The 27,281-nt window shown below is 44.8% G+C and overlaps 1 protein-coding gene across 3 annotated transcripts in view; it reads right to left on the bottom strand.

Moving 5' to 3' along the window:
• Positions 1-27,281, bottom strand: part of LOC118938336 (cAMP-dependent protein kinase type I-beta regulatory subunit) — a 203,929-nt gene that overhangs the window by 5,703 nt on the left and 170,945 nt on the right. For all 3 annotated transcript variants that reach the window (XM_090197307.1, XM_090197308.1, XM_090197309.1), the window contains one exon: positions 22,763-22,884. In XM_090197307.1, the coding sequence (XP_090053433.1) occupies positions 22,763-22,884 (122 nt within the window). The remainder of the gene's footprint in view (positions 1-22,762; positions 22,885-27,281) is intronic.

The following is a 27,281-nucleotide window of genomic DNA, read 5'->3' on the forward strand; positions in this document are numbered from 1 at the left end:
AAGCCACTGCTCTAAAACCGCCATAAAAAAGCTAGACTACGGTTTGCAACTGCACATGGGGACAAAGATCGTACTTTTTGGAGAAATATCCTCTGGTCTGATGAAACAAAAATATAACTGTTTGGCCATAATGACCATCGCTATGTTTGGAGGAAAAAGGAGGAGGCTTGCAAACCGAAGAACACCATCCCGACCATTAAGCACAAGGGTGGCAGCATCATGTTGTGGGGGTGTTTTGCTGCAGGAGTTACTGGTGCGCTTCACAAAATAGATGGCATCATGAGGAGGAAAATGTGGATATAATGAAGCAACATCTCAAGACATCAATCAGGAAGTTAAAGCTTGGTCGCAAATGGGTCTTCCAAATGGACAATGACCCCAAGCATGCTTCCAAAGGACAACAAGGTCAAGGTATAGGAGTGGCCATCACAAAGCCCTGACCTCAATCCTATAGAAAATTTGTGCCCAGAACTGAATACATGTGTGCGAGCAAAGAGGCCTACAAACCTGACTCAGTTACACCAGCTCTGTCTGGAGGAATGGGCCAAAATTCACCCAACTTATTGTGGGAAGCTTGTGGAAGGCTACCCAAAACGTTTGACCCAAGTTAAAAATTTTAAAGGCAATGCTACCAAATACTAATTGAGTGTATGTGAACTTCTGGGAATGTGATGAAAGAAATCAAATAAAAACTGAAATAAATAATTATCTCTACTATTATTCTGACATGTCACATTCTTAAAATAAAGTGGTGATCCGAACTGACCTACGACAGGGAAGTTTTACTAGGTTTAAATGTCAGGAATTGTGAAAAACTTAGTTTAAATGTATTTGGCTAAGGTGTATGTAAACTTCTGACTTCAACTGTAGCTGTATTTGCAAGCACATATAGCAGAAGTCGGAAGTTAACATACACCATAGCCAAATACATTTAAACTCAGTTTTTCACAATTCCTGACATTTAAACCTAGTAAAAATTCCCTATTCACAAAATGTTAATGACTCCAACCTAAGTGTACGTAAACTTCCGACTTCAACTGTATATGTTGATAAGAGGGAATGTACTGTATGTGTGGCTTCACGACTGCATTCTGTGTGTGACAGGGCATTAGTCTGTACTTCCTCCTCAAGTTCAAGTTCCTATAAGGGCATGAATATTACAGTAGGGGTCTGTGTGTTTAATGTACTGAATTAACATTTACATTGTGGGGCCTAACTGCTAGCTAGCTGAGAATAGCAGCTTGGTGCTTGAGTCCTTTTACACTATCGTCATAGTCCACTGTAGAGGTCTTGACTGGTCCACCGCAACCTGAATACCTGAGACCTGAGAAGACCTCTTGTCCACTGTAGAGGTCTTGATTGGTCCACCCCAACCTGAATACCTGAGAAGACCTCTAGTCCACTGTAGAGGTCTTGACTGGTCCACCCCAACCTGAATACCTGAGACCTGAGAAGACCTCTAGTCCACTGTAGAGGTCATGACTGGTCCACCCCAACCTGAATACCTGAGACCTGAGGAGACCTCTAGTCCACTGTAGAGGTCTTAACTGGTCCACCTCAACCTGAATACCTGAGACATGAGAAGACCTTTAGTCCACTGTAGAGGTCTTGACTGGTCCACCCCAACCTGAATACCTGAGACCTGAGAAGACCTCTAGTCCACTGTAGAGGTCTTGACTGGTCCACCCCAACCTGAATACCTGAGACATGAGAAGACCTCTAGTCCACTGTAGAGGTCTTGACTGGTCCACCCCAACCTGAATACCTGAGACATGAGAAGACCTCTAGTCCACTGTAGAGGTCTTGACTGGTCCACCCCAACCTGAATATCTGAGACCTGAGAAGACCTCTAGTCCACTGCCACTGGAGAGGTATGTAATACCTTCTTGTTTGATGCCAGACACATTTCCAGAAGGGAAGAAAATAAACTAAGCAACACTAAATACATGTATGGAATAGCAACGATAGTTGATTTAGTCGTTGACAAAAAGCACACACATATCTGGGAACCAGGCTAGGGCTGAACTTGCCTGAGATAGTCAGACTACATCACACTCCGTTTCATGTTTGTTGTTGAATGATTTCCAGGGTAGTTCTGGGTAGTCCGTGCACCCTGAAGGGATTTACCAGCTAGCAGTAAGTGAATGTAGTGCACTGCATGGCTTCATCCCAAATGGCACCCAGTTCCCTTTATAGTGCACTCCTTTTGATCAGGGCCCATGAGCTCTGGTGAAAAGTGGTGCTGTATGAAGAGAATGGGAGGCACTTCGGGACACAGCCCATATCTTCAGCCATGTTTAAGTTTAAACAGAGCTGATAGTGCCAGAACCTCTCTCTAAGTCTAATCCTTAGCTCTCTGCTCTGCTCAACTTTTCCTTGGCTCACACTTCTAATAAGAACTAATAATACCCAATAGGAATATAATGAGTCTCAATGAGAGATCCCATCAGACCAAACCATTTAGCACTAATACAAAGGTGTGCTTGTGAGAATATGGAGAATATGTAATATGAGTGTGTGTGTGTATGCATGTGTGTATTGTGTGTGTGTGCGTATTGTGTGTGTGTATATATGAGGGTGTGTGTTTGCACATGTGCCTGCTTGCCTGAATGTCTTTGTCTGTGTGTGTGATTAACAAAGAAAAATGAGTCCAATGGACTTCTGAGCTGTTGGTCGACCTACACTGGGATCACAACTGAACCAACAAAAACACACGTACCATGTTGTTGGTGTAGTCTGGTAGTGTGGTTGTGTGGTAGCGTGGTAGTCTGGTAGTGTGGTAGCGTGGTAGTGTGGTAGCCTGGTAGTGTGGTTGTGTGGTAGCGTGGTAGTCTGGTAGTGTGGTAGCGTGGTAGTGTGGTAGCCTGGTAGTGTGGTTGTGTGGTAGCGTGGTAGTCTGGTAGTGTGGTAGCGTGGTAGTGTGGTAGCCTGGTAGTGTGGTTGTGTGGTAGCATGGTAGTCTGGTAGTGTGGTAGCGTGGTAGTGTGGTAGCCTGGTAGTGTGGTAGCGTGGTAGTGTGGTAGCCTGGTAGTGTGGTAGTCTGGTAGTGTGGTAGCGTGGTAGCGTGATAGTCTGGTAGTGTGGTAGTGTGGTAGCGTGGTAGTCTGGTAGCGTGGTAGTGTGGTAGCGTGGTAGTGTGCTAGCGTGGTAGTCTGGTAGTGTGGTAGCGTGGTAGCGTGATAGTCTGGTAGTGTAGTTCTACACTGGGATCACAACTGAACCAACAAAAAGACACGTACCATGTTGTTGGTGTAGTCTGGTAGTGTGGTTGTGTGGTAGCGTGGTAGTCTGGTAGTGTGGTAGCGTGGTAGTGTGGTAGCCTGGTAGCGTGGTAGTGTGGTAGCGTGGTAGTGTGCTAGCATGGTAGTCTGGTAGTGTGGTAGCGTGGTAGCGTGATAGTCTGGTAGTGTGGTAGTGTGGTAGCCTGGTAGCGTGGTAGTGTGGTAGCGTGGTAGTCTGGTATGGTGGTAGTGTGGTAGCCTGGTAGTGTGGTAGCGTGGTAGTGTGGTAGTCTGGTAGTGTGGTAGTGTGGTAGCGTGATAGTCTGGTAGTGTGGTAGTGTGGTAGCGTGGTAGTCTGGTAGTGTGGTAGTGTGGTAGCGTGGTAGCGTGGCAGTGTGGTAGCGTGGTAGTGTGGTAGCCTGGTAGTCTGGCACTGTAGTTCTACACTGGGATCACAACTGAACCAACAAAAAGACACGTACCATGTTGTTGGTGGTAGTCTGGTAGTGTGGTTGTGTGGTAGCCTGGTAGTGTGGTAGCGTGGTAGTGTGCTAGCGTGGTAGTCTGGTAGTGTGGTAGCGTGGTAGTGTGGTAGTCTGGTAGTGTGGTAGTGTGGTAGCGTGGTAGTCTGGTAGTGTGGTAGTGTGGTAGTGTGGTAGCGAGGTAGTGTGGTAGTGTGGTAGCCTGGTAGTGTGGTAGCCTGGTAGTGTGGTAGCCTGGTAGTGTGGTAGTGTGGTAGCGTGGTAGTGTGGTAGCGTGGTAGCTTGGTAGCGTGGTAGTGTGGTAGCCTGGTAGTGTGGTAGCGTGGTAGTGTGGTAGCCTGGTAGTGTAGTAGTGTGGTAGTGTGGTAGCGTGGCAGTGTGGTAGCGTGGTAATGTGGTAGCGTGGTAGCCTGGTAGTGTGGTAGTGTGGTAGCGTGGTAGCCTGGTAGCGTGGTAGTGTGGTAGCGTGGTAGTGTGGTAGCGTGGCAGTGTGGTAGCGTGGTAATGTGGTAGCGTGGTAGTGTGGTAGCGTGGTAGCCTGGTAGCGTGGTAGTGTGGTAGCGTGGCAGTGTGGCAGTGTGGTAGCGTGGTAGTGTGGTAGTGTGGTAGCGTGGTAGTGTGGTAGCGTGGTAGTGTGGCAGTGTTGTAGCATGGCAGTGTGGCAGTATGGTAGTCTGGCTGTGGTGCTCTGAAGCTAAGCTGGGGCTCAGAGACAGACAGACAGACAGGCAGACAGACAGACAGACAGACAGACCTACATGTTCTGTGGGAAAGTCAGAAGCCTGAGCCTAAGAGCATAGGAGAGTAGTGGTGGACACCAACACACGCATTCAAACACTGACTCTCATTCACGAACACATGCATGTTATGTTCTTCTCGTGGGGACCAAGTCATTGATTCTCATCCCAAATCCTATTTTCCCTAACCCTAAACTTAACCCTTAACCTAACCATAACCCCTAACCCTATCCTTAATTCTAACCCTAACCCTAATTGTAACCCTAAACCTAAAATAGCATTTTTCCTTGTGGGGACCGGCAAAATGTCCAAACTTGGCAAAATGTTCCTTGTTTTATTATCCAGATTAAGTGGATGCCAACAGCGACGGGCCCAAGGCCAGAAGGACCCCTCTATTCCCACCCTTCTTTCCCCTCCTCTTCCCTCCTGCCGTCTCAGACACACGGGGTGCCAGTCTGACGGAGCCAAGAGCAAGGAGGAGGAGAGGAGTGGAAGAGGAGGATATGTTGGGAGGATAAGGATGAGAAGAAGAGAGAGGAGGAAGAGAGGAGAAGAGAGGGGGGCAGTAGAGGATTAAGATCCCAAATGCTAAAGGACATCAAATTATAAGGGAGTTCTATGAGAGAGAGTCTGTACACAGAGACAAACTGTAAGAGAGTTCTATGAGAGAGAGTGAGAGAGAGTCTGTACACAGAGACAAACTGTAAGAGAGTTCTATGAGAGAGAGTGAGAGAGAGTCTGTACACATAGACAAATTGAAAAGAACGGACAGTTTTTACACACGGCTGAACAGGCCCATCCAGGGTGCCCATCCAGGATCACTATCTCATATATAGCACCCCATGAGCTGAGCTCTCTAGATACAGTACAGTATTGACCATGAGCTGAGCTCTCTAGATACAGTACAGTATTAACCATGAGCTGAGCTCTCTAGATACAGTCCAGTATTAACCATGAGCCCGTGCTCTCTAGATACAGTCCAGTATTAACCATGAGCTGAGCTCTCTAGATACAGTACAGTATTAACCATGAGCTGAGCTCTCTAGATACAGTACAGTATTAACCATGAGCTGAGCTCTCTAGATACAGTACAGTATTAACCATGAGCTGAGCTCTCTAGATACAGTACAGTATTAACCATGAGCTGAGTTCTCTAGATACAGTACAGTATTAACCATGAGTTGAGCTCTCTAGATACAGTACATTATTAACCATGAGCTGAGCTCTCTAGATACAGTACAGTATTAACCATGAGCTGAGCTCTCTAGATACAGTACAGTATTAACCATGAGCTGAGCTCCCTAGATACAGTACAGTATTACCATGAGCTGAGCTCCCTAGATACAGTACAGTATTACCATGAGCTGAGCTCCCTAGATACAGTACAGTATTAACCATGAGCTGAGCTCTCTAGATACAGTACAGTATTAACCATGAGCTGAGCTCCCTAGATACAGTACAGTATTACCATGAGCTGAGTTCCCTAGATACAGTACAGTATTACCATGAGCTGAGCTCCCTAGATACAGTACAGTATTACCATGAGCTGAGCTCCCTAGATACAGTACAGTATTAACCATGAGCTGAGCTCTCTAGATACAGTACAGTATTAACCATGAGCTGAGCTCCCTAGATACAGTACAGTATTACCATGAGCTGAGCTCCCTAGATACAGCACAGTATGTCTTCAATAAACATGGGGATGTCCTCATTTACTGTACCCCTGGCCAACAGGAAGAGGAAAAGATGAGTAGAGGGAGGGAGGGGAGGGAGAGTTGGGATGGAAGGGGAGGGGGTTAGCAAGAGAGGGAGAGAGAGACAGAGGGGCAATGGGGAAGGTAGACAGAAGGACAGAGAGAGAGAAAGAGAGGGGAGAGAGAGCGAGAGAGAGACAGAGAGAGAGCGCGAGACAAAAAGAGAGAGAGACAGAGAGAGAGAGACAGAGAGAGAGAGTGAGAAACAGTGAGAGAGAGCGAGAGAGTGAGAGACAAAGAGAGAGACAGATAGAGAGAGAGAGCGAGAGAGACACAGAGAGAGAGAGTGAGAGAAAAAAAGAGAGAGAGAGAGTGAGAGACAGAGAGACAAAGAGAGAGACAGGTTGAGAGAGAGCGAGAGAGACACACACAGAGAGAGAGCGAGAGAAAGAGACAGAGAGAGACAGAGAGACAGAGAGAGAGAAAGAGACAGAGAGAGAGAGAGAGAGCGAGACAGAGAGAGAGAGAGAGAGAGAGAGAGACAGAGAGAGAGACAGAGACAGAGAGAGACAGAGAGAGAGAGCAAGCCCACCTAATGACAGGCAGACAACATCCATCACTCTGCTAAATACTAAACCTCCAGGAGAGATCACTGGGCAGATAGCACTGTGTGTGAATGGCAGTCTGAGACCAAAGAAACAAACCCCACACAGACAAATTTCTCACACAGACAAATCTCTCTCTCTCTCACACACACACACACACACATGCAACGCGCACACACACACTCATGTACGCATGCAAACACACGCAACGTGCACACACACAGTATTGCAGAATGCAAGGGGTCCTTTTGTCATGTCAAAATGTAGTGGCTCAGAAGCAGGAAGTAATGACTGCTGAACAAACACAGGGGAAAGACAAAGACAGAGAGAAAGGGATGGAGGGAGGAGAGGAGGGGAGATACGTTGAGTAGCTTGTTCATACGAGGCCACCCCGCACTCAATGTCTGCACTGTCTCACCTTTTTAGACTGTACCCACACACACACACACACACACACACACACACACACACACACACACACACACACACACACACACACACACACACACACACACACACTCATATGTTGAGAGATAGGCCCTCAATGCATAATTGTGTTAGTTAGTTACCCTACATGAACTGTTGACAGTGTAATTCCCTCAGCAGCAATGATATGATGGTAGCTTCTGCTGCTGCTATGAGGAAGGAAGACACATAACCATATGATATGATGGTAGCTTCTGCTGCTGCTATGAGGAAGGAAGACACATAACCATATGATATGATGGTAGCTTCTGCTGCTGCTATGAGGAAGGAAGACACATAACCATATGATATGATGGTAGCTGCTGCTGCTGCTATGAGGAAGGAAGACACATAACCATATGATATGATGGTAGCTGCTGCTGCTGCTATGAGGAAGACACATAACCATATGATATGATGGTAGCTGCTGCTGCTATGAGGAAGGAAGACACATAACCATATGATATGATGGTAGCTGCTGCTGCTGCTATGAGGAAGACACATAACCATATGATATGATGGTAGCTGCTGCTGCTGCTATGAGGAAGACACATAACCATATGATATGATGGTAGCTGCTGCTGCTATGAGGAAGGAAGACACATAACCATATGATATGATGGTAGCTGCTGCTGCTGCTATGAGGAAGACACATAACCATATGATATGATGGTAGCTGCTGCTGCTGCTATGAGGAAGGAAGACACATAACCATATGATATGATGGTAGCTGCTGCTGCTGCTATGAGGAAGACACATAACCATATGATATGATGGTAGCTGCTGCTGCTATGAGGAAGGAAGACACATAACCATATGATATGATGGTAGCTGCTGCTGCTGCTATGAGGAAGACACATAACCATATGATATGATGGTAGCTGCTGCTGCTGCTATGAGGAAGACACATAACCATATGATATGATGGTAGCTGCTGCTGCTGCTATGAGGAAGGAAGACACATAACCATATGATATGATGGTAGCTGCTGCTGCTGCTATGAGGAAGACACATAACCATATGATATGATGGTAGCTGCTGCTGCTATGAGGAAGGAAGACACATAACCATATGATATGATGGTAGCTGCTGCTGCTATGAGGAAGGAAGACACATAACCATATGATATGATGGTAGCTGCTGCTGCTATGAGGAAGGAAGACACATAACCATATGATATGATGGTAGCTGCTGCTGCTGCTATGAGGAAGGAAGACACATAACCATATGATATGATGGTAGCTGCTGCTGCTATGAGGAAGGAAGACACATAACCATATGATATGATGGTAGCTGCTGCTGCTATGAGGAATGAAGACACATAACCATATGATATGATGGTAGCTGCTGCTGCTATGAGGAAGGAAGACACATAACCATATGATATGATGGTAGCTGCTGCTGCTATGAGGAAGACACATAACCATATGATATGATGGTAGCTGCTGCTGCTATGAGGAAGGAAGACACATAACCATATGATATGATGGTAGCTGCTGCTGCTATGAGGAAGGAAGACACATAACCATATGATATGATGGTAGCTGCTGCTGCTGCTATGAGGAAGGAAGACACATAACCATATGATATGATGGTAGCTGCTGCTGCTATGAGGAAGGAAGACACATAACCATATGATATGATGGTAGCTGCTGCTGCTATGAGGAATGAAGACACATAACCATATGATATGATGGTAGCTGCTGCTGCTATGAGGAAGGAAGACACATAACCATATGATATGATGGTAGCTGCTGCTGCTATGAGGAAGACACATAACCATATGATATGATGGTAGCTGCTGCTGCTATGAGGAAGGAAGACACATAACCATATGATATGATGGTAGCTGCTGCTGCTATGAGGAAGGAAGACACATAACCATATGATATGATGGTAGCTGCTGCTGCTGCTGCTATGAGGAAGGAAGACACATAACCATATGATATGATGGTAGCTGCTGCTGCTATGAGGAAGGAAGACACATAACCATATGATATGATGGTAGCTGCTGCTGCTATGAGGAAGGAAGACACATAACCATATGATATGATGGTAGCTGCTGCTGCTATGAGGAAGACACATAACCATATGATATGATGGTAGCTGCTGCTGCTATGAGGAAGACACATAACCATATGATATGATGGTAGCTGCTGCTGCTGCTATGAGGAAGACACATAACCATATGATATGATGGTAGCTGCTGCTGCTATGAGGAAGACACATAACCATATGATATGATGGTAGCTGCTGCTGCTATGAGGAAGGAAGACACATAACCATATGATATGATGGTAGCTGCTGCTGCTGCTATGAGGAAGACACATAACCATATGATATGATGGTAGCTGCTGCTGCTGCTATGAGGAAGACACATAACCATATGATATGATGGTAGCTGCTGCTGCTATGAGGAAGACACATAACCATATGATATGATGGTAGCTGCTGCTGCTATGAGGAAGACACATAACCATATGATATGATGGTAGCTGCTGCTGCTATGAGGAAGACACATAACCATATGATATGATGGTAGCTGCTGCTGCTATGAGGAAGGAAGACACATAACCATATGATATGATGGTAGCTGCTGCTGCTATGAGGAAGAAAGACACATAACCATATGATATGATGGTAGCTGCTGCTGCTATGAGGAAGACACATAACCATATGATATGATGGTAGCTGCTGCTGCTGCTATGAGGAAGAAAGACACATAACCATATGATATGATGGTAGCTGCTGCTGCTATGAGGAAGGAAGACACATAACCATATGATATGATGGTAGCTGCTGCTGCTATGAGGAAGACACATAACCATATGATATGATGGTAGCTGCTGCTGCTATGAGGAAGACACATAACCATATGATATGATGGTAGCTGCTGCTGCTGCTATGAGGAAGACACATAACCATATGATATGATGGTAGCTGCTGCTGCTATGAGGAAGGAAGACACATAACCATATGATATGATGGTAGCTGCTGCTGCTGCTATGAGGAAGGAAGACACATAACCATATGATATGATGGTAGCTGCTGCTGCTGCTATGAGGAAGACACGTAACCATATGATATGATGGTAGCTGCTGCTGCTATGAGGAAGGAAGACACATAACCATATGATATGATGGTAGCTGCTGCTGCTGCTATGAGGAAGGAAGACACATAACCATATGATATGATGGTAGCTGCTGCTGCTATGAGGAAGGAAGACACATAACCATATGATATGATGGTAGCTGCTGCTGCTGCTATGAGGAAGGAAGACACATAACCATATGATATGATGGTAGCTGCTGCTGCTATGAGGAAGACACATAACCATATGATATGATGGTAGCTGCTGCTGCTATGAGGAAGACACATAACCATATGATATGATGGTAGCTGCTGCTGCTATGAGGAAGGAAGACACATAACCATATGATATGATGGTAGCTGCTGCTGCTATGAGGAAGGAAGACAAAGGAAGACTGTGAACAGTGTGAAGCGAATCAGTGCAAATGTGCAGAAACTGTGTGTGTCTTGCATCTCGCTGATCTCAATATCTGTAGTGCTGCTCGTGGCCACGTCATTTCTCTGAGTCTACCTTTATTAGATTGGTATATTAGTCTAGTTAGTCTAGCCAGCTATCTAAACTTGTAGTAATCATGGCCAAATTACCGACCGGGCATGTGCCCAGAGGTACTGACCTGCAGGGGTCCTGACCTGCAGGGGGCCCACATTGATTTTGTTCTTCACTCTTATTCAGATATCATATTAACATGACATAATGGCAAATTGTGTCAAATTGCAGGACATTTGCTGTAAAACTTAAACAAAAAAAGGTTCTGTAAAGCAAACTTATTTGTGTTAAAAGGAAACTTTGGGATTTTGGCAATGAGGTGCTTTATCTACTTCCCCAGAGTCAGATGAACTCATGGAGACCAGTTTACGCCTCTGAAACCAGTATGAAGGAAGTTAGAGGTAGTTTGCCAGCCCACAGTGGAGGTGTCATAATACCCATAAAACCTAGCGGTCAAACAGGGAAATGGTTCCACTCGTTTTTCAATTCATAGGGGAATTTAGAAACACTTAAAATAAGGGCTGTGTTTCGTGTAGTCTTATTTATTACTACATGTAGCTAACATTAGATAGTTAATCAAGAGATTCTTACCTTTGCCTCCATTTGGCAGTCTCGTCCAGATCATCATGGCATTTTGTAGTTGTTTATGGTAGCCATATTAGCAGCTAATTAGAATTTCATTTATTAGGAGTTTATAAAGGCGAATATATTGATAAGTCACCTTGTCAGGGAAAGATTTACAAGGTAATCAAAATGTCACGCCAGGGTAAGCCTACATGAAACAGACCTTATTTTAAGAGTCTCTAAAATCCCCTGTGAGAATGGTGGGAAAAACGTTTGGAACCATTTACCTGTTTGACCGCTAGGTTTAATGGGTATTATGACTCATACTGTGGTACTCATTAGCATTAGTGCAATGACTGGAAGTCTATGGTATCTACTAGCATGCTAGTAGTTACCATAGACTTACAATCATTGCGCTAACGCTAGTTAGCAACTTCCTTCATACTGCACGCAGAAACATAAATATTATATATGTTAATCTGACTCTGGAGAAGTAGTTAAAGGGCTTCATAGCCAAAATCCTGAAGTATTCATTTAATAAAATATAATTTATGCTAACAGATCCTGTATTAAATTATATTTTTTTGTTAATGTGTAGTGGCTAATTGCATAGCTAATAGGATACACCTCTGAACAGTGAGAGGCGTCTATACCCCTCCTATCCTTTGGTGAGGCGTAGTCTTCTTCACGGCCACCGCCTGACAGTCTGTGTATAGGCTGGTTTGTACAGTGTGAGAAGAAATGTAAACACGCCACTTTTCATTAAGGCCCTATTCCCTCTCTCCTCTCCTCTGGGGTGTGTGAAAAGAAAGTGATGTCTTTATCCCACATGTTTTTTAATCCCTCATACATATAATTAGTGATTGGGGGTTTGGCTTTTGGCAGAGAGAGAAAGAGAGAGAAAGAGAAGAAGGGAAAGGAAGAGCAAGAGAGAGCGCGAGAGAGAGAGAGAGAGAGAGAGAGAGAGAGAGAGAGAGAGAGGGGGAAGGATGAGAGGCCTTTTCAAATGAAGAAGGGATAGTTGTCAGGGCTTACCTAAGCATCGGTGAGAAAAAACTAAGCGATGAGATGAAAGTATGACAAATGATAGGTTGCAACAACAACGTCAAGATATGATGTGGTATACCCCCAACCCCTCAGCCTCTCCTCTGCCTTACATCTCTCCCTCTTGCTCCTTAGCTCATCCCTCCATTCCTTTCCTCTCCCCCCCCCCTCTCTCTCTCTCTCTGTGGCTGGGTCTGACTTTCCCAGAGCAGGGCGGTTGTCTGGTGGAATGTGGCTCTGTTGAGTTTCACACAGGGTCAGGAGAGTCAGCCTCCAGGGAGGGAGCAAGTGAGGGAGAGGGAGACCGAGAGAGAGAGAAGAAGAAGAAGAGAGTGATGGATAAATATAAAATATATAGAGATACTACTGACTTCAGAGAGAGAGAGAGAGGGAGAGGGAGACCGAGATAGAGAGAGAGAGAAGAAGAAGAGAGTGATGGATAAATATAAAATATATAGAGATACTACTGACTTCAGAGAGAGAGAGAGAGGGAGAGGGAGACCGAGATAGAGAGAGAGAAGAAGAAGAAGAGAGTGATGGATAAATATAAAATATATAGAGATACTACTGACTTCAGAGAGAGAGAGAGAGAGGGAGAGGGAGACCGAGATAGAGAGAGAGAGAAGAAGAAGAGAGTGATGGATAAATATAAAATATATAGAGATACTACTGACTTCAGAGAGAGAGAGAGAGGGAGAGGGAGACCGAGATAGAGAGAGAGAAGAAGAAGAAGAGAGTGATGGATAAATATAAAATATATAGAGATACTACTGACTTCAGAGAGAGAGAGAGAGGGGGAGAGGGAGACCGAGATAGAGAGAGAGAAGAAGAAGAAGAGAGTGATGGATAAATATAAAATATATAGAGATACTACTGACTTCAGAGAGAGAGAGAGAGGGAGAGGGAGACCGAGATAGAGAGAGAGAAGAAGAAGAAGAGAGTGATGGATAAATATAAAATATATAGAGATACTACTGACTTCAGAGAGAGAGAGAGAGAGGGAGAGGGAGACCGAGATAGAGAGAGAGAAGAAGAAGAAGAGAGTGATGGATAAATGTAAAACATATAGAGATACTACTGACTTCAGAGAGAGAGAGAGAGAGAGGGAGACCGAGATAGAGAGAGAGAAGAAGAAGAGAGTGATGGATAAATGTAAAACATATAGAGATACTACTGACTTCAGAGAGAGAGAGAGAGAGAGAGAGGGAGACCGAGATAGAGAGAGAGAAGAAGAAGAGAGTGATGGATAAATATAAAATATATAGAGATACTACTGACTTCAGAGAGAGAGAGAGAGAGAGAGGGAGATCAAAAAAGAAGGAGGGATGGATAAATATACAGAACAGTACTGTAATACAGAAAGATATTGATTGTAAAACATGCAGATATCAGGTATTTAAGACTTTTTAACGCCAATTGGAATTCAATTTTATACCAATGTTGAGGTCTGCGAGCACCACACACCTGCCAATATTCCTCTCCAGAAATGAGCCCATGTTGGTAAAAAGTAGTATTTTTTAGGGTTGGCTCTTTCACCAAAGGCTATAGCCTAGCTCATATTAGGCAAGTGTGCTATTTTATCAATACGTATAATCCTATAGCCTTACCGTTGTAGTAGCATAGTGGCTAGGCTATTGATGGCTGAAGCATGGGGTTGCCCATATTAACTGCACCTGTACATAGCTCATCTGTAAATAATCCATCCAATCTACCTCATCCCCATACTGTATTTATTTATTTATCTTGCTCGTTTGCACCCCAGGATCTTAACTTGGACATTCATCTTCTGCACATCCTACCATTCCAGTGTTTAATTGCTATATTGTAATTACTTTGCCACCATGGCCTCACTATTGCCTTACCTCTCTCATTTGTACATGCTGTAGAAAGATTTTTCTACTGTATTATTGATTGTATGTCTGTTTATTCCATGTGTAACTCTGTGTTGTTGTATGTGTCGAACTGCTTTGCTTTATCTTGGCCAGGTTGCAGTTGCAAATGAGAACTTGTTCTCAACTAGCCTACCTGGTTAAATAAAGGTGAAATAAATAAATAAAATAAGAATGGACTAATCAACAGCTAGATCACAAACTCTGTAATCAGAATTTTGTCTACGATACTAAAACCAGCTTAGTATAATGATGCTCAATACCATACCAATCAGCTGTTCAACAGGCAACAACAGAACCTTGTTAAGCTGATTCAGGTGTGCTTGAGTAGGGCTGGAACAAATGTCTCCACACCCAGTGGCCTAGCTCTTCAGATGGAGAGTTGACCACATGTGTTTTATACAGTAACAGTGGTATGGATGTTAGAGTAGGGCTGGAACAAATGTCTCCACACCCAGTGGCCTAGCTCTTCAGATGGAGAGTTGACCACATGTGTTTTATACAGTAACAGTGGTATGGATGTTAGAGTAGGGCTGGAACAAATGTCTCCACACCCAGTGGCCTAGCTCTTCAGATGGAGAGTTGACCACATGTGTTTTATACAGTAACAGTGGTATGGATGTTAGAGTAGGGCTGGAACAAACGTCTCCACGCCCAGTGGCCTAGCACTTCAGATGGAGAGTTGACCACATGTGTTTTATACAGTAACAGTGTTAGGATGTTAGAGTAGGGCTGGAACAAACATCTCCACACCCAGTGGCTCTCCTGGAGGGGTTATGCTATGACATCAGAACATTAGCCTACAACCAAATAGTCTAATCAAATAATTCCTTCATTCAGTGAATCAGGTATCAAATGGCTATACTTTGAAGCAGGAAGGCTCTACACTGTATTTTTTTTTTGTTGTTGAATTTGTTAAAAATTTTACCCCTTTTTCTCCCCAATTTCGTGGTATCCAATTGTGTTGTAGCTACTATCTTGTCTCATCGCTACAACTCCCGTACGGGCTCGGGAGAGACGAAGGTTGAAAGTCATGCGTCCTCCGATACACAACCAACCAAGCCACTGCTTCTTTAACACAGCGCACATCCAACCCTACCGCACCAATGCGCCGGAGGAAACACCGTGCACCTGGCCACCTTGGCTAGCGTACACTGCACCCAACTCCCGTACGGGCTCGGGAGAGACGAAGGTTGAAAGTCATGCGTCCTCCGATACACAACCAACCAAGCCACTGCTTCTTTAACACAGCGCACATCCAACCCTACCGCACCAATGCGCCGGAGGAAAACACCGTGCACCTGGCCACCTTGGCTAGCGTACACTGCACCCAGCCCGCCACAGGAGTCGCTGGTGCGCAATGAGACAAGGACACCCCTACCGACCAAGCCCTCCCTAACCCTCCCGGTCGCGGCCGGTTACGACAGAGCCTGGGCGCGAACCCAGGACTCTGATGGCACAGCTGGCGCTGCAGTACAGCGCCCTTAACCACTGCGCCACCCGGGAGGCCCTAACACTGTATTTTTACAGTGCCAAGTAAGACATGAAAGAAGTTAGCTATGTCATCTGATATATTCAGGAAATGCATTATGGATATTATGATTTGCACCATGTCAAAATAGGATCCAGAATAATGTGTTTGGCTTTTTAGAGATGGATTTGCCTTCTATGTTTTTGTGTGTGCTATGCCTATGCTACATCATTTAGCACCTGAGGAAGTGGGATCTCAAAACACATTAGCTAGATTGCTAACTGTAAATATGATATTTACTGCCAGATAGCCATGCGAGTAACAGTACAGGCCTATATAGGCTACTTGATATAGTCACTGCTCCATTCTGCTGGAGCATTATCTCAATTACTAGTTCTGAGAAACTAACCAAAATGTCACTGACTCACATTGGTTACATTATTTGAATTCCATTTCAGATAGTGCACATTGACCTGCAGTTTCTCTGTGGGGCGACAGGTAGCGTAGTGGTTAGAGCACTGGGCCAGTAACCAAAAGGTTGCTAGATGATATCCCCGAGCTGATAAGGTGAAAATCTGTCGTTCTTCCCCTGAACAAGGCAGTTAACCCACTGTTCCTAGGCCGTCATTGTAAATAAGAATTTGTTCTCAACTGACTTGCATAGTTAAATAAAAATAAATAAATACAATTCTCTAGAGTTAATCAGATCATACCCAAACGGTGTGATGTAGTAGGGAATTGTAGTTTCCAACAGGACAATGTTCTACATAGTTTAGTGCAGAAAATGTGATAATGAACTACAATTACCATAATCCATTGTGTGACTACTTGTCCGGTCTGTGTTTCTTTTACGTCTGCTACATAAGAGACAGAAAAATGAATGATCAAGAGGGGAAACAGAGAGAGCAGTTGCTTCGAGAGGAATCTCTACCTGAAGATACAGTGATTGATAGTTGGTATCCAGCAGGTATTCAGAAGTATTTTACTTTGAACTGCTGAGATAGTGATTGTTGACAGCATAGGCAGCAGCTCTATAGAGATGAGATGAGATGACTTGGAATGAAATAATAAAGTCATCAAATAAACAAATGTAATATAGACAACTGAAATATTGTACAGTAATGGTAATACATGGTGGTTAATAGGTGATAATCAGTAATGGTAATACATGGTGGTTAATAGGTGATAATCAGTAATGGGCAGTTACCACCATCATGGGACTTCTATGCATGGTTTTAGTCTGTGTTGTTACAGCATTACAACCCACATAGTGCTTAACGCATTTAAAATGTAAAAATAAATATTGAAGCCGAAATGTAAAATATTAATATTTTTTTAAATAATTGAACTGAAACCTTTTCAAACTTAATTTAAGACATTTTAAGATGTATTAAGGCCTTTAAATCAGATAAATGAATTGAATAGTTTTTAAGACTCTTTAAGGACCCGCGGACACCCTGACATGGGATACCCATGCTGTCACCAATGAGAAAGGAATGAAAGAGTGACTCAGACAGATGATATAAAAGACAGGAGGCCTGGATGTCCCTCTGAAATTAAACCAGTGAGAAATACAGGGCTTTTTCGGCTTTCAATGGGAAATTTCCCCTATTCTTTTCCTGGGGCTTTAGAAATGACACCAGATGCCTGTTCCCGTTTAAAAAGGGCCATGTTCTCAGTGGGGTCCTGATCTGTCAGAGACACACAGGGACCAGAGAATACCCAGGGGGACAGAGGAATGGACTGACTGGGCTGAGGGCCTGCTGGAGGGGAAGTCCAGAGTCAGACAAGCGCTCTCTCTCTCTGCAAAAACAGTCTCTTTCCTTTTTGGTTCATCTCTCTCTGTGCTTTCTGCTCTCAGTGTATCTACAGTGCCTTGCGAAAGTATTCGGCCACCTTGAACTTTGCGACCGTTTGCCACATTTCAGGCTTCAAACATAAAGATATAAAACTGTATTTTTTTGTGAAGAATCAACAACAAGTGGGACACAATCATGAAGTGGGACGACATTTAAACTTTTTTCAAACTTTTCAAACTTTTTTAACAAATCAAAAACTGAAAAATTGGGCGTGCAAAATTATTCAGCCTTTACTTTCAGTGCAGCAAACTCTCTCCAGAAGTTCAGTGAGGATCTCTGAATGATCCAATGTTGGCCTAAATGACTAATGATGATAAATACAATCCACCTGTGTGTAATCAAGTCTCCGTATAAATGCACCTGCACTGTGATAGTCTCAGAGGTCCGTTAAAAGCGCAGAGAGCATCATGAAGAACAAGGAACACACCAGGCAGGTCCGAGATACTGTTGTGAAGAAGTTTAAAGCCGGATTTGGATACAAAAAGATTTCCCAAGCTTTAAACATCCCAAGGAGCACTGTGCAAGCGATAATATTGAAATGGAAGGAGTATCAGACCACTGCAAATCTACCAAGACCTGGCCATCCCTCTAAACTTTCAGCTCATACAAGGAGAAGACTGATCAGAGATGCAGCCAAGAGGCCCATGATCACTCTGGATGAACTGCAGAGATCTACAGCTGAGGTGGGAGACTCTGTCCATAGGACAACAATCAGTCGTATATTGCACAAATCTGGCCTTTATGGAAGAGTGGCAAGAAGAAAGCCATTTCTTAAAGATATCCATAAAAAGTGTCGTTTAAAGTTTGCCACAAGCCACCTGGGAGACACACCAAACATGTGGAAGAAGGTGCTCTGGTCAGATGAAACCAAAATTGAACTTTTTGGCAACAATGCAAAATGTTATGTTTGGCGTAAAAGCAACACAGCTGAACACACCATCCCCACTGTCAAACATGGTGGTGGCAGCATCATGGTTTGGGCCTGCTTTTCTTCAGCAGGGACAGGGAAGATGGTTAAAATTGATGGGAAGATGGATGGAGCCAAATACAGGACCATTCTGGAAGAAAACCTGATGGAGTCTGCAAAAGACCTGAGACTGGGATGGAGATTTGTCTTCCAACAAGACAATGATCCAAAACATAAAGCAAAATCTACAATGGAATGGTTCAAAAATAAACATATCCAGGTGTTAGAATGGCCAAGTCAAAGTCCAGACCTGAATCCAATCGAGAATCTGTGGAAAGAACTGAAAACTGCTGTTCACAAATGCTCTCCATCCAACCTCACTGAGCTCGAGCTGTTTTGCAAGGAGGAATGGGAAAAAATGTCAGTCTCTCGATGTGCAAAACTGATAGAGACATACCCCAAGCGACTTACAGCTGTAATCGCAGCAAAAGGTGGCGCTACAAAGTATTAACTTAACTTATTATTATTCGACCATGCTGGTCATTTATGAACATTTGAACATCTTGACCATGTTTTGTTATAATCTCCACCCGGCACAGCCAGAAGAGGACTGGCCACCCCACATAGCCTGGTTCCTCTCTAGGTTTCTTCCTAGGTTTTGGCCTTTCTAGGGAGTTTTTCCTAGCCACCGTGCTTCTTCACCTGCATTGCTTGCTGTTTGGGGTTTTAGGCTGGGTTTCTGTACAGCACTTTGAGATATCAGCTGATGTACGAAGGGCTATATAAAATAAATTTGATTGATTGATTGATTGATTAACTTAAGGGGGCTGAATAATTTTGCACGCCCAATTTTTCAGTTTTTGATTTGTTAAAAAAGTTTGAAATATCCAATAAATGTCGTTCCACTTCATGATTGTGTCCCACTTGTTGTTGATTCTTCACAAAAAAATACAGTTTTATATCTTTATGTTTGAAGCCTGAAATGTGGCAAAAGGTCGCAAAGTTCAAGGGGGCCGAATACTTTCGCAAGGCACTGTATCTCCTCTCCAGCCGGTCTCTACTATGCCTTTAGTCAGGGCCTTAGCCTACAACTGGAAGTCTAGACTCTGTAGTATGTGACCTGCCTCTCTTCTCTCTCTCACATCACCTGACCTGTAATGGAATCTAGAAACTATGAGGGGGATGGAACAGGCAATCTAGAAACAGGGAGAGGACAGCACAGTCGATCTAGAAACAGGGAGAGGACAGCACAGTCGATCTAGAAACAGGGAGAGGACAGCACAGTCAATTTAGAAACAGGGAGAGGACAGCACAGTCGATCTAGAAACAGGGAGAGGACAGCACAGTCAATTTAGAAACAGGGAGAGGACAGCACAGTCGATCTAGAAACAGGGAGAGGACAGCACAGTCGATCTAGAAACAGGGAGAGGACAACACAGTCAATTTAGAAACAGGGAGAGGACAGCACAGTCGATCTAGAAACAGGGAGAGGACAACACAGTCAATTTAGAAACAGGGAGAGGACAGCACAGTCGATCTAGAAACGAGGAGAGGACAGCACAGTCGATCTAGAAACAGGGAGAGGACAGCACAGTCGATCTAGAAACGAGGAGAGGACAGCACAGTCGATCTAGAAACGAGGAGAGGACAGCACAGTCAATCTAGAAACAGGGAGAGGATAGCACAGTCGATCTAGAAACGAGGAGAGGATAGCACAGTCGATCTAGAAACGAGGAGAGGACAGCACAGTCGATCTAGAAACGAGGAGAGGACAGCACAGTCAATGCAGCTGCCTTCCAGACTAGAGAGGATGGGAGAGGAATGTAGAAAGTGAGGGAAGGAAGGAGGTAGAGAGGGAGGGTTGTGGCTACAGTGCTGCAGGCTCATTGGTGCAGGTGGAGATGGAGAGAGAGCCAAACGGAGGGATACTTCACTCAGCAGCCTGATAATACCCCTCCAGCCCTCCAGTCTCAGCTGCGCCTTACTGGGGCTTGGCTCACAGAGCTCCATGCTAGCTAGCTACCAATCACTGGGGCTATTGTTAGGGCTGAGAGAGAAAGAGAGAGGGGGAGGGGGAATAGGGGGTAAAAGAGAGAGAGAAGAGGTAGAGCTGGAGAGAGAGGTTTGGAGGGGTAGAGAGAGAGAGCGTAAGGAAGAGAGAGGGAGGTAGAGAAAGAGACTAAGAGGTAGAGAGAGAAGGAGAGGGGGAGAGAGAGAGAAGAGAGAGAGAGAGGGAAAGAGTGATGAGAAGGAGAGGGGGAGAGAGGAAAAGAATGAGAGCAAGCCAAGTTTAAACATGAGGTGAGAGTTGTGAAAGGATGAGAAACAGGAGGTGAGGGTTGTGAAAGGATGAGAAACAGGAGGTGAGGGTTGTGAAAGGATGAGAAACAGGAGGTGAGGGTTGTGAAAGGATGAGAAACAGGAGGTGAGGGTTGTGAAAGGATGAGAAACAGGAGGTGAGAGTTGTGAAAGGATGAGAAACAGGAGGTGAGGGTTGTGAAAGGATGAGAAACAGGAGGTGAGGGTTGTGAAAGGATGAGAAACAGGAGGTGAGGGTTGTGAAAGGATGAGAAACAGGAGGTGAGGGTTGTGAAAGGATGAGAAACAGGAGGTGAGGGTTGTAAAAGGATGAGAAACAGGAGGTGAAAACAACAGACCAAGAAAAGGACAGACGACCCCCCTCACACACACTGGTCCTCTTGGCTTGACCCTGATGGAACCCCTTTGTAAACTATGGAGTTAATAAAAAGTGTGTTAGGCTGACTGACTGGCTGTCAGGTGGGGGGCCCTGCTCTAAGGGGCCCTGCTCCACACAACCACAAACCTAGCAGTGTGACCAGCCCCCTTCTCCCAAACACTCATTCACACTCTTCCTCAGAACACACGCATGCACCACGCACACAAACACACACACCTCACAACGCCACTTCGTCTGTCTCCTGGAGCCAATAAGGATGTAATCAGTTCTGATCTCAGACAAGAGGAAGTATTGATATACAACAAGACACTGGACTTCCATCATAGACATGACACATCACACTCACTGACACATCACACTCACTGACACACTGACACATCACACTCACTGACACATCACACTCACTGACACACTGACACATCACACACACTGACACATTGACACATCACACACACTGACACACTGACACATCACACTCACTGACACATCACACTCACTGACACACTGACACATCACACACACTGACACACTGACACATCACACACACTGACACATTGACACATCACACACACTGACACACTGACACATCACACACACTGACACACTGACACATCACACTCACTGACACATTGACACATCACACACACTGACACATCACACACACTGACACATCACATTCACTGACACACTGACACATCACACTCACTGACACATCACACTCACTGACACACTGACACATCACACACACTGACACATTGACACATCACGCACACTGACACACTGACACATCACACACACTGACACACTGACACATCACACTCACTGACACATTGACACATCACACACACTGACACATCACACACACTGACACATCACATTCACTGACACACTGACACATAACACACTGACACATCACACTCACTGACACACTGACACATCACACACATCACACTCACTGACACAGTGACACAAAGTCAGATTCTACAGCCACAAAGTCAGATTCTACAGCCACAAAGTCAGATTCTACAGCCACAAAGTCAGATTCTACAGCCACAAAGTCAGATTATACAGCCACAAAGTCAGATTCTACAGCCACAAAGTCAGATTCTACAGCCACAAAGTCAGATTCTACAGCCACAAAGTCAGATTCTACAGCCACAAAGTCAGGTTCTACAGCCACAAAGTCAGGTTCTACAGCCACAAAGTCAGATTCTACAGCCACAAAGTCAGATTCTACAGCCACAAAGTCAGATTCTACAGCCACAAAGTCAGATTCTACAGCCACAAAGTCAGATTCTACAGCCACAAAGTCAGATTCTACAGCCACAAAGTCAAAATTGGCAACAGAAATTAGCTTTTTGTTTGTATTTTAATGTGAAGGTTAGGCATAAGGTTAGCAGTGTGGTTAAGGTTAGGGTTCAAATCTAATTTTAAGAAGATACATTGTAGAAATAGGTGAGGTTTAGCCATATTGATGACTTTGTGGCTGTGGAAGCTAGTGACAACCAGAAAAAGACATGCGTACACACAAACACACACACTGCTGTACCTCTGTGATGATGAAGAAGTCATCTCCGGGGTCTCCCTGTACCACGATCTTCTCCCCGTCCTCAAACTGGACTGGCTCCAGAGAATCAGCTACAGTCAGACGCTCCCACTTGTCCAGAGACTCTGCAGAGGGACAAGAGGGTCAACAACAGAGACAAACACTAATATTAGGCCATACGAACACACACACACACACACACACACACACACACACACACACACACACACACACACACACACACACACACACACACACACACACACACACACACACACACACACACACACACACACACACACACACACATTCCTATGTTGAGAGACAGGCCCTCAATGCATACTTGAGTTAGTGTGTACTGTAGTCAGTCAATGGGTTGAGGTTTCATCACACAAGGATCTGACTATTAGATGATCTCTTTAATACAGTTTGTGGGAGGAGACTGTGTGTCCAGTATGATTGGTGCTGAGTGTTAGAATGTAGGTGTAGGGAATATCCAATTGGCTTATTGACAGAGGGGAAATAGGAAGGCACTGACAGTGCTGATTTCTACTGGCCCCTATGCAGCAGTGTTGGGGAATAAGTGTGTGTGTGTGTGTGTGTGTGTGTGTGTGTGTGTGTGTGTGAGCGTCCCCCGCTGTGCTGGCCACAGTAGATAATGGCTCCTGTTTAAACACTCATATCTAATTGGGGCTCCCCTCCTTCCTACCTCACACTAATCCACTCAGCAAGAGACATTACCTCCCTCCCATCTCCTCCTCCTCTCCCCATCCCTCCTCTCCCTCCCGTTCTCCCTCCTCTCCCCCGTCCCTCTTCTCCCCCTCTCCCCCCATCTTCCTCCATCCCTCCTCTCCTCCCCCCTCCCTCCTCTCCATTCCCCCTCCTGCTCTCCCATCTCCCTCCTCTCCTCCCCCCTCCCTCCTCTCCATTCCCCCTCTGCTCTCCCCCTCCTCCTCCTCCATCTCCCTCCTCATCATCTCATCTCCCCCCTCCTCCTCCATCTCCTCTCCCCCCTCCCTCATCCTCCCTCATCCTCCCTCCTCTCCCCCATTTTCCAAGTAAAGAGACCGGACTAACAGCTACCATTCATAGTGTATGACCACATCAGGGTGTGTATACTGTGTAGCAGTACAGTAGCATTTCAGTAGAAGGCTACACAGGGCTCTGAAGGAGTGATTCAGCAGAGTGGATGTTTCTAGAAGGTGAGGGTATTTTCAGGTCTTGGCTATAAAAAGGTCTTATACTTGGAAATGCGCTGAATACATTAATGCAAAATTCAGCCATATATAGTATAGTGAACCATCACTGACAACCACATTTACTAAATTTAACTCCAATATTATTATCCAATTCATAGGTTTACCTTTCAAGTTAAGGGTTATGTGAGTGTGGGTGAGCTGCGGCTCCATACCTATCCCAAAATGTAGCCCTCAACCTAACCATTCTGAATTAATGCCTAAACTTAACCTTCGACATCTGACGTTTACAGACAAGCGTCTGGTTCTGCAGTGGGACTGTGAGAGCTTGTTGTGTGTGTGCGTTATTGGCACGGCAACATTGCCAAAGCAAGTGATGTAGATCATAAACAGAAGTGAAATAAACAATAAAAATGAAAAGGTAAACATTACACTCACAAAATTCATACAGTGTTGTAACGATGTGCAAGTAGTTAAAGTACAACATGGAAAATAAATAAACATAAATATAGGTTGTATTTACAATGGTGTTTGTTCTTCACTGGTTGCTCTTTTCTTGTGGATCTGTGCAGCTCAGTTTCCACCTCATTTTGTGGCAGTGTGCACATAGCCTGTCTTCTCTTGAGAGCCAGGTTGAGGCCTGTCTCAATAGCAAGGCTATGCTCACTGAGTCTGTACATAGTCAAAGCTTTCCTTAAGTTTGGGTCAGTCACAGTGGTCAGGTATTCTGCCACTGTGTACTCTCTGTTTAGGTCCAAATAGCATTCTAGTTTACTCTGTTCTGTTTTTTAAATTCTTTCCAATGTGTCAAGTAATTATCTTTCTGTTTTCTCATGATTTGGTTGGGTCTAATAGTGTTGCTGTCCTGGGGCTCTGTGGGGTCTGTTTGTGTTTGTGAACAGAGCCCCAGGACCAGCTTGCTTAGGGGACTCTTCTCCAGGTTCATCTCTCTGTAGGTGATGGATTTGTTTGGAAATCGCTTCCATTTAGGTGGTTGTAGAATTTAACCGCTCTTTTCTGGATTTGGATAATTAGTGGGTATCGGCCTAATTCTGCATTACTTGGTGTTTTAAGTTGCACATTGAAGATATTTGGTGTTTGTCCCATTTTGTGAATTATTGGTTGGTGGGCGGACCTCTGACCACACAACCATGAAGGGCAATGGGTTTGGTATGAATTGGTATGTCAAATTTTATGTTCTTTTTGATGGCATAGAATGCCCTTCTTGCCTTGTCTCTCAGATCGTTCACAGCTTTGTGGAAGTTACCTGTGGTGCTGATGTTTAGGCCGAGGTATGTATCGTGTTTTTTTGTGTGCTCTAGGGCAACGGTGTCTCGATGTGTCTCTCTCTCTAGACCACATGTCAAACTCATTCCACAGAGGACCGAGAGTCTGCAGGTTTTCGCTCCTCCCTTGTACTTGATTGATGAGTTAAGCTTACTAATTACTAAAGAACTGCCCTCCCCTGGTTGTCTAGGGCTTAATTGAAAGGAATAAACTAAAACCAGCAGACACTAGGCTCTCCATGGAATGAGTTAGAAACCCCTGCTCTAGACTGTTGTATCACCATAGTGAGATCCTCTAGAAGATGTTGAAGTAACTAACAGCTACCTCAGTCTCTGTCAGTCTCCTCACAGTATCATCATTTCACACTCTGCAGAGCCTTCACCCCACTTAACTAACCCCCTTCACTGGGGGCACACTGGTCATTGGGTGTGTGTCTGGGTAAAAGAGAGAGAGTGTGTGTGTGTGTGTGTGTCTGCCTGTGTGTCTGTGTGCCTCCTGTGTGAGGAGGAGGAGGAGGATGAGGAAGAGGAGGAAAAGAGGCCCTGTGTGTTTACTCAGCCAGATAATAACCCCACACAGGAGGCATGTCCTCTACACACACACTCACGCACACACACACACACACACACACACACACACACACTGCAACAGGGTCAGAAAAGGGAAACTGCCCTGTGCTCCTCTTAACAGGGTTGGGGGAGGGTCAATTCTACATATTTTTTTGAATCAATAATAAGCCCTAACCCTTCCTTCTGATTGCTGTGCCAATGTAAAACACCCACACCGCTCCCAAAAATCGTCTGTCCTCAGTTGCAACACTCACTAGCGAGTTCCAAACTGCCTCTAGAAGCAAAGTCAACACAAGAACTGTTCGTCGGGAGCTTCCTGAAATGGGTTTCCATGGCCGAGCAGCAGCACTCAAAGCCTAAGATCACCATGTGCAATGCCAAGCGTTGGCTGCAGTGGTGTAAAGCTTGGTCCATTGAAATCTGGAGCAGTGGAAAAGTTTGGTGGAGGAGGAATAATGGTCTGGGGTTGTTTTTCATTGTTCGGGCTACAGACCCCTTAGTTCCAGTGAAGGGAATGACATTCTAGACCATTCTGTGATCCCAACTTTTTAGCAACAGTTTGGGGAAGGCCCTGTACTGTTTCAGCATGACAATGCCCCCATGCACAAAGCGAGGTCCATACAGAAATGTTTTTTTGTCGAGATTGGTGTGGAAGAACTTGACTGGCCTGCACAGAGCCCTGACCTCAAACCCATCCAGCACCTTTTGGATGAATTGGAACACCGACTGCGAGCCAGGCCGAATCGCCCAACATCAGAGCCTGACCTCACTAATGCTCTTGTGGCTGAATGGAAGCAAGTCCCCGCAACAATGTTCCAACATCTAGTGGAAAGACTTCCCAGAAGACTGGAGGCTGTTATAGCAGCAAAAGGGGGACCAAGATGAGATGTTTGAGGAGCAGGTGTCCACATAGTTTTGGTCATGTAGTGTATCATGAAAGTAGGTTGAGAGAGAGATAGACCCTCACATCACATACACACTGTAAAGACAGAGATATGGACCCTCACATCACATACACACTGTAAAGACAGAGAGAGATAGACCCTCACATCACATACACACTGTAAAGACAGAGAGAGATAGACCCTCACATCACATACACACTGTAAAGACAGAGAGAGATAGACCCTCACATCACATACACACTGTAAAGACAGAGAGAGATAGACCCTCACATCACATACACACTGTAAAGACAGAGAGAGATAGACCCTCACATCACATACACACTGTAAAGACAGAGAGAGATAGACCCTCACATCACATACACACTGTAAAGACAGAGAGAGATAGACCCTCACATCACATACACACTGTAAAGACAGAGAGAGATAGACCCTCACATCACATACACACTGTAAAGACAGAGAGAGATAGACCCTCACATCACATACACACTGTAAAGACAGAGAGAGATAGACCCTCACATCACATACACACTGTAAAGAGAGAGATGGGCCCTCACATCAC

This window comes from Oncorhynchus mykiss, chromosome 13 (assembly GCF_057628025.1).
Source record: "Oncorhynchus mykiss isolate SJ-2025 chromosome 13, ASM5762802v1, whole genome shotgun sequence".
Lineage (NCBI taxonomy): Eukaryota > Metazoa > Chordata > Actinopteri > Salmoniformes > Salmonidae > Oncorhynchus > Oncorhynchus mykiss.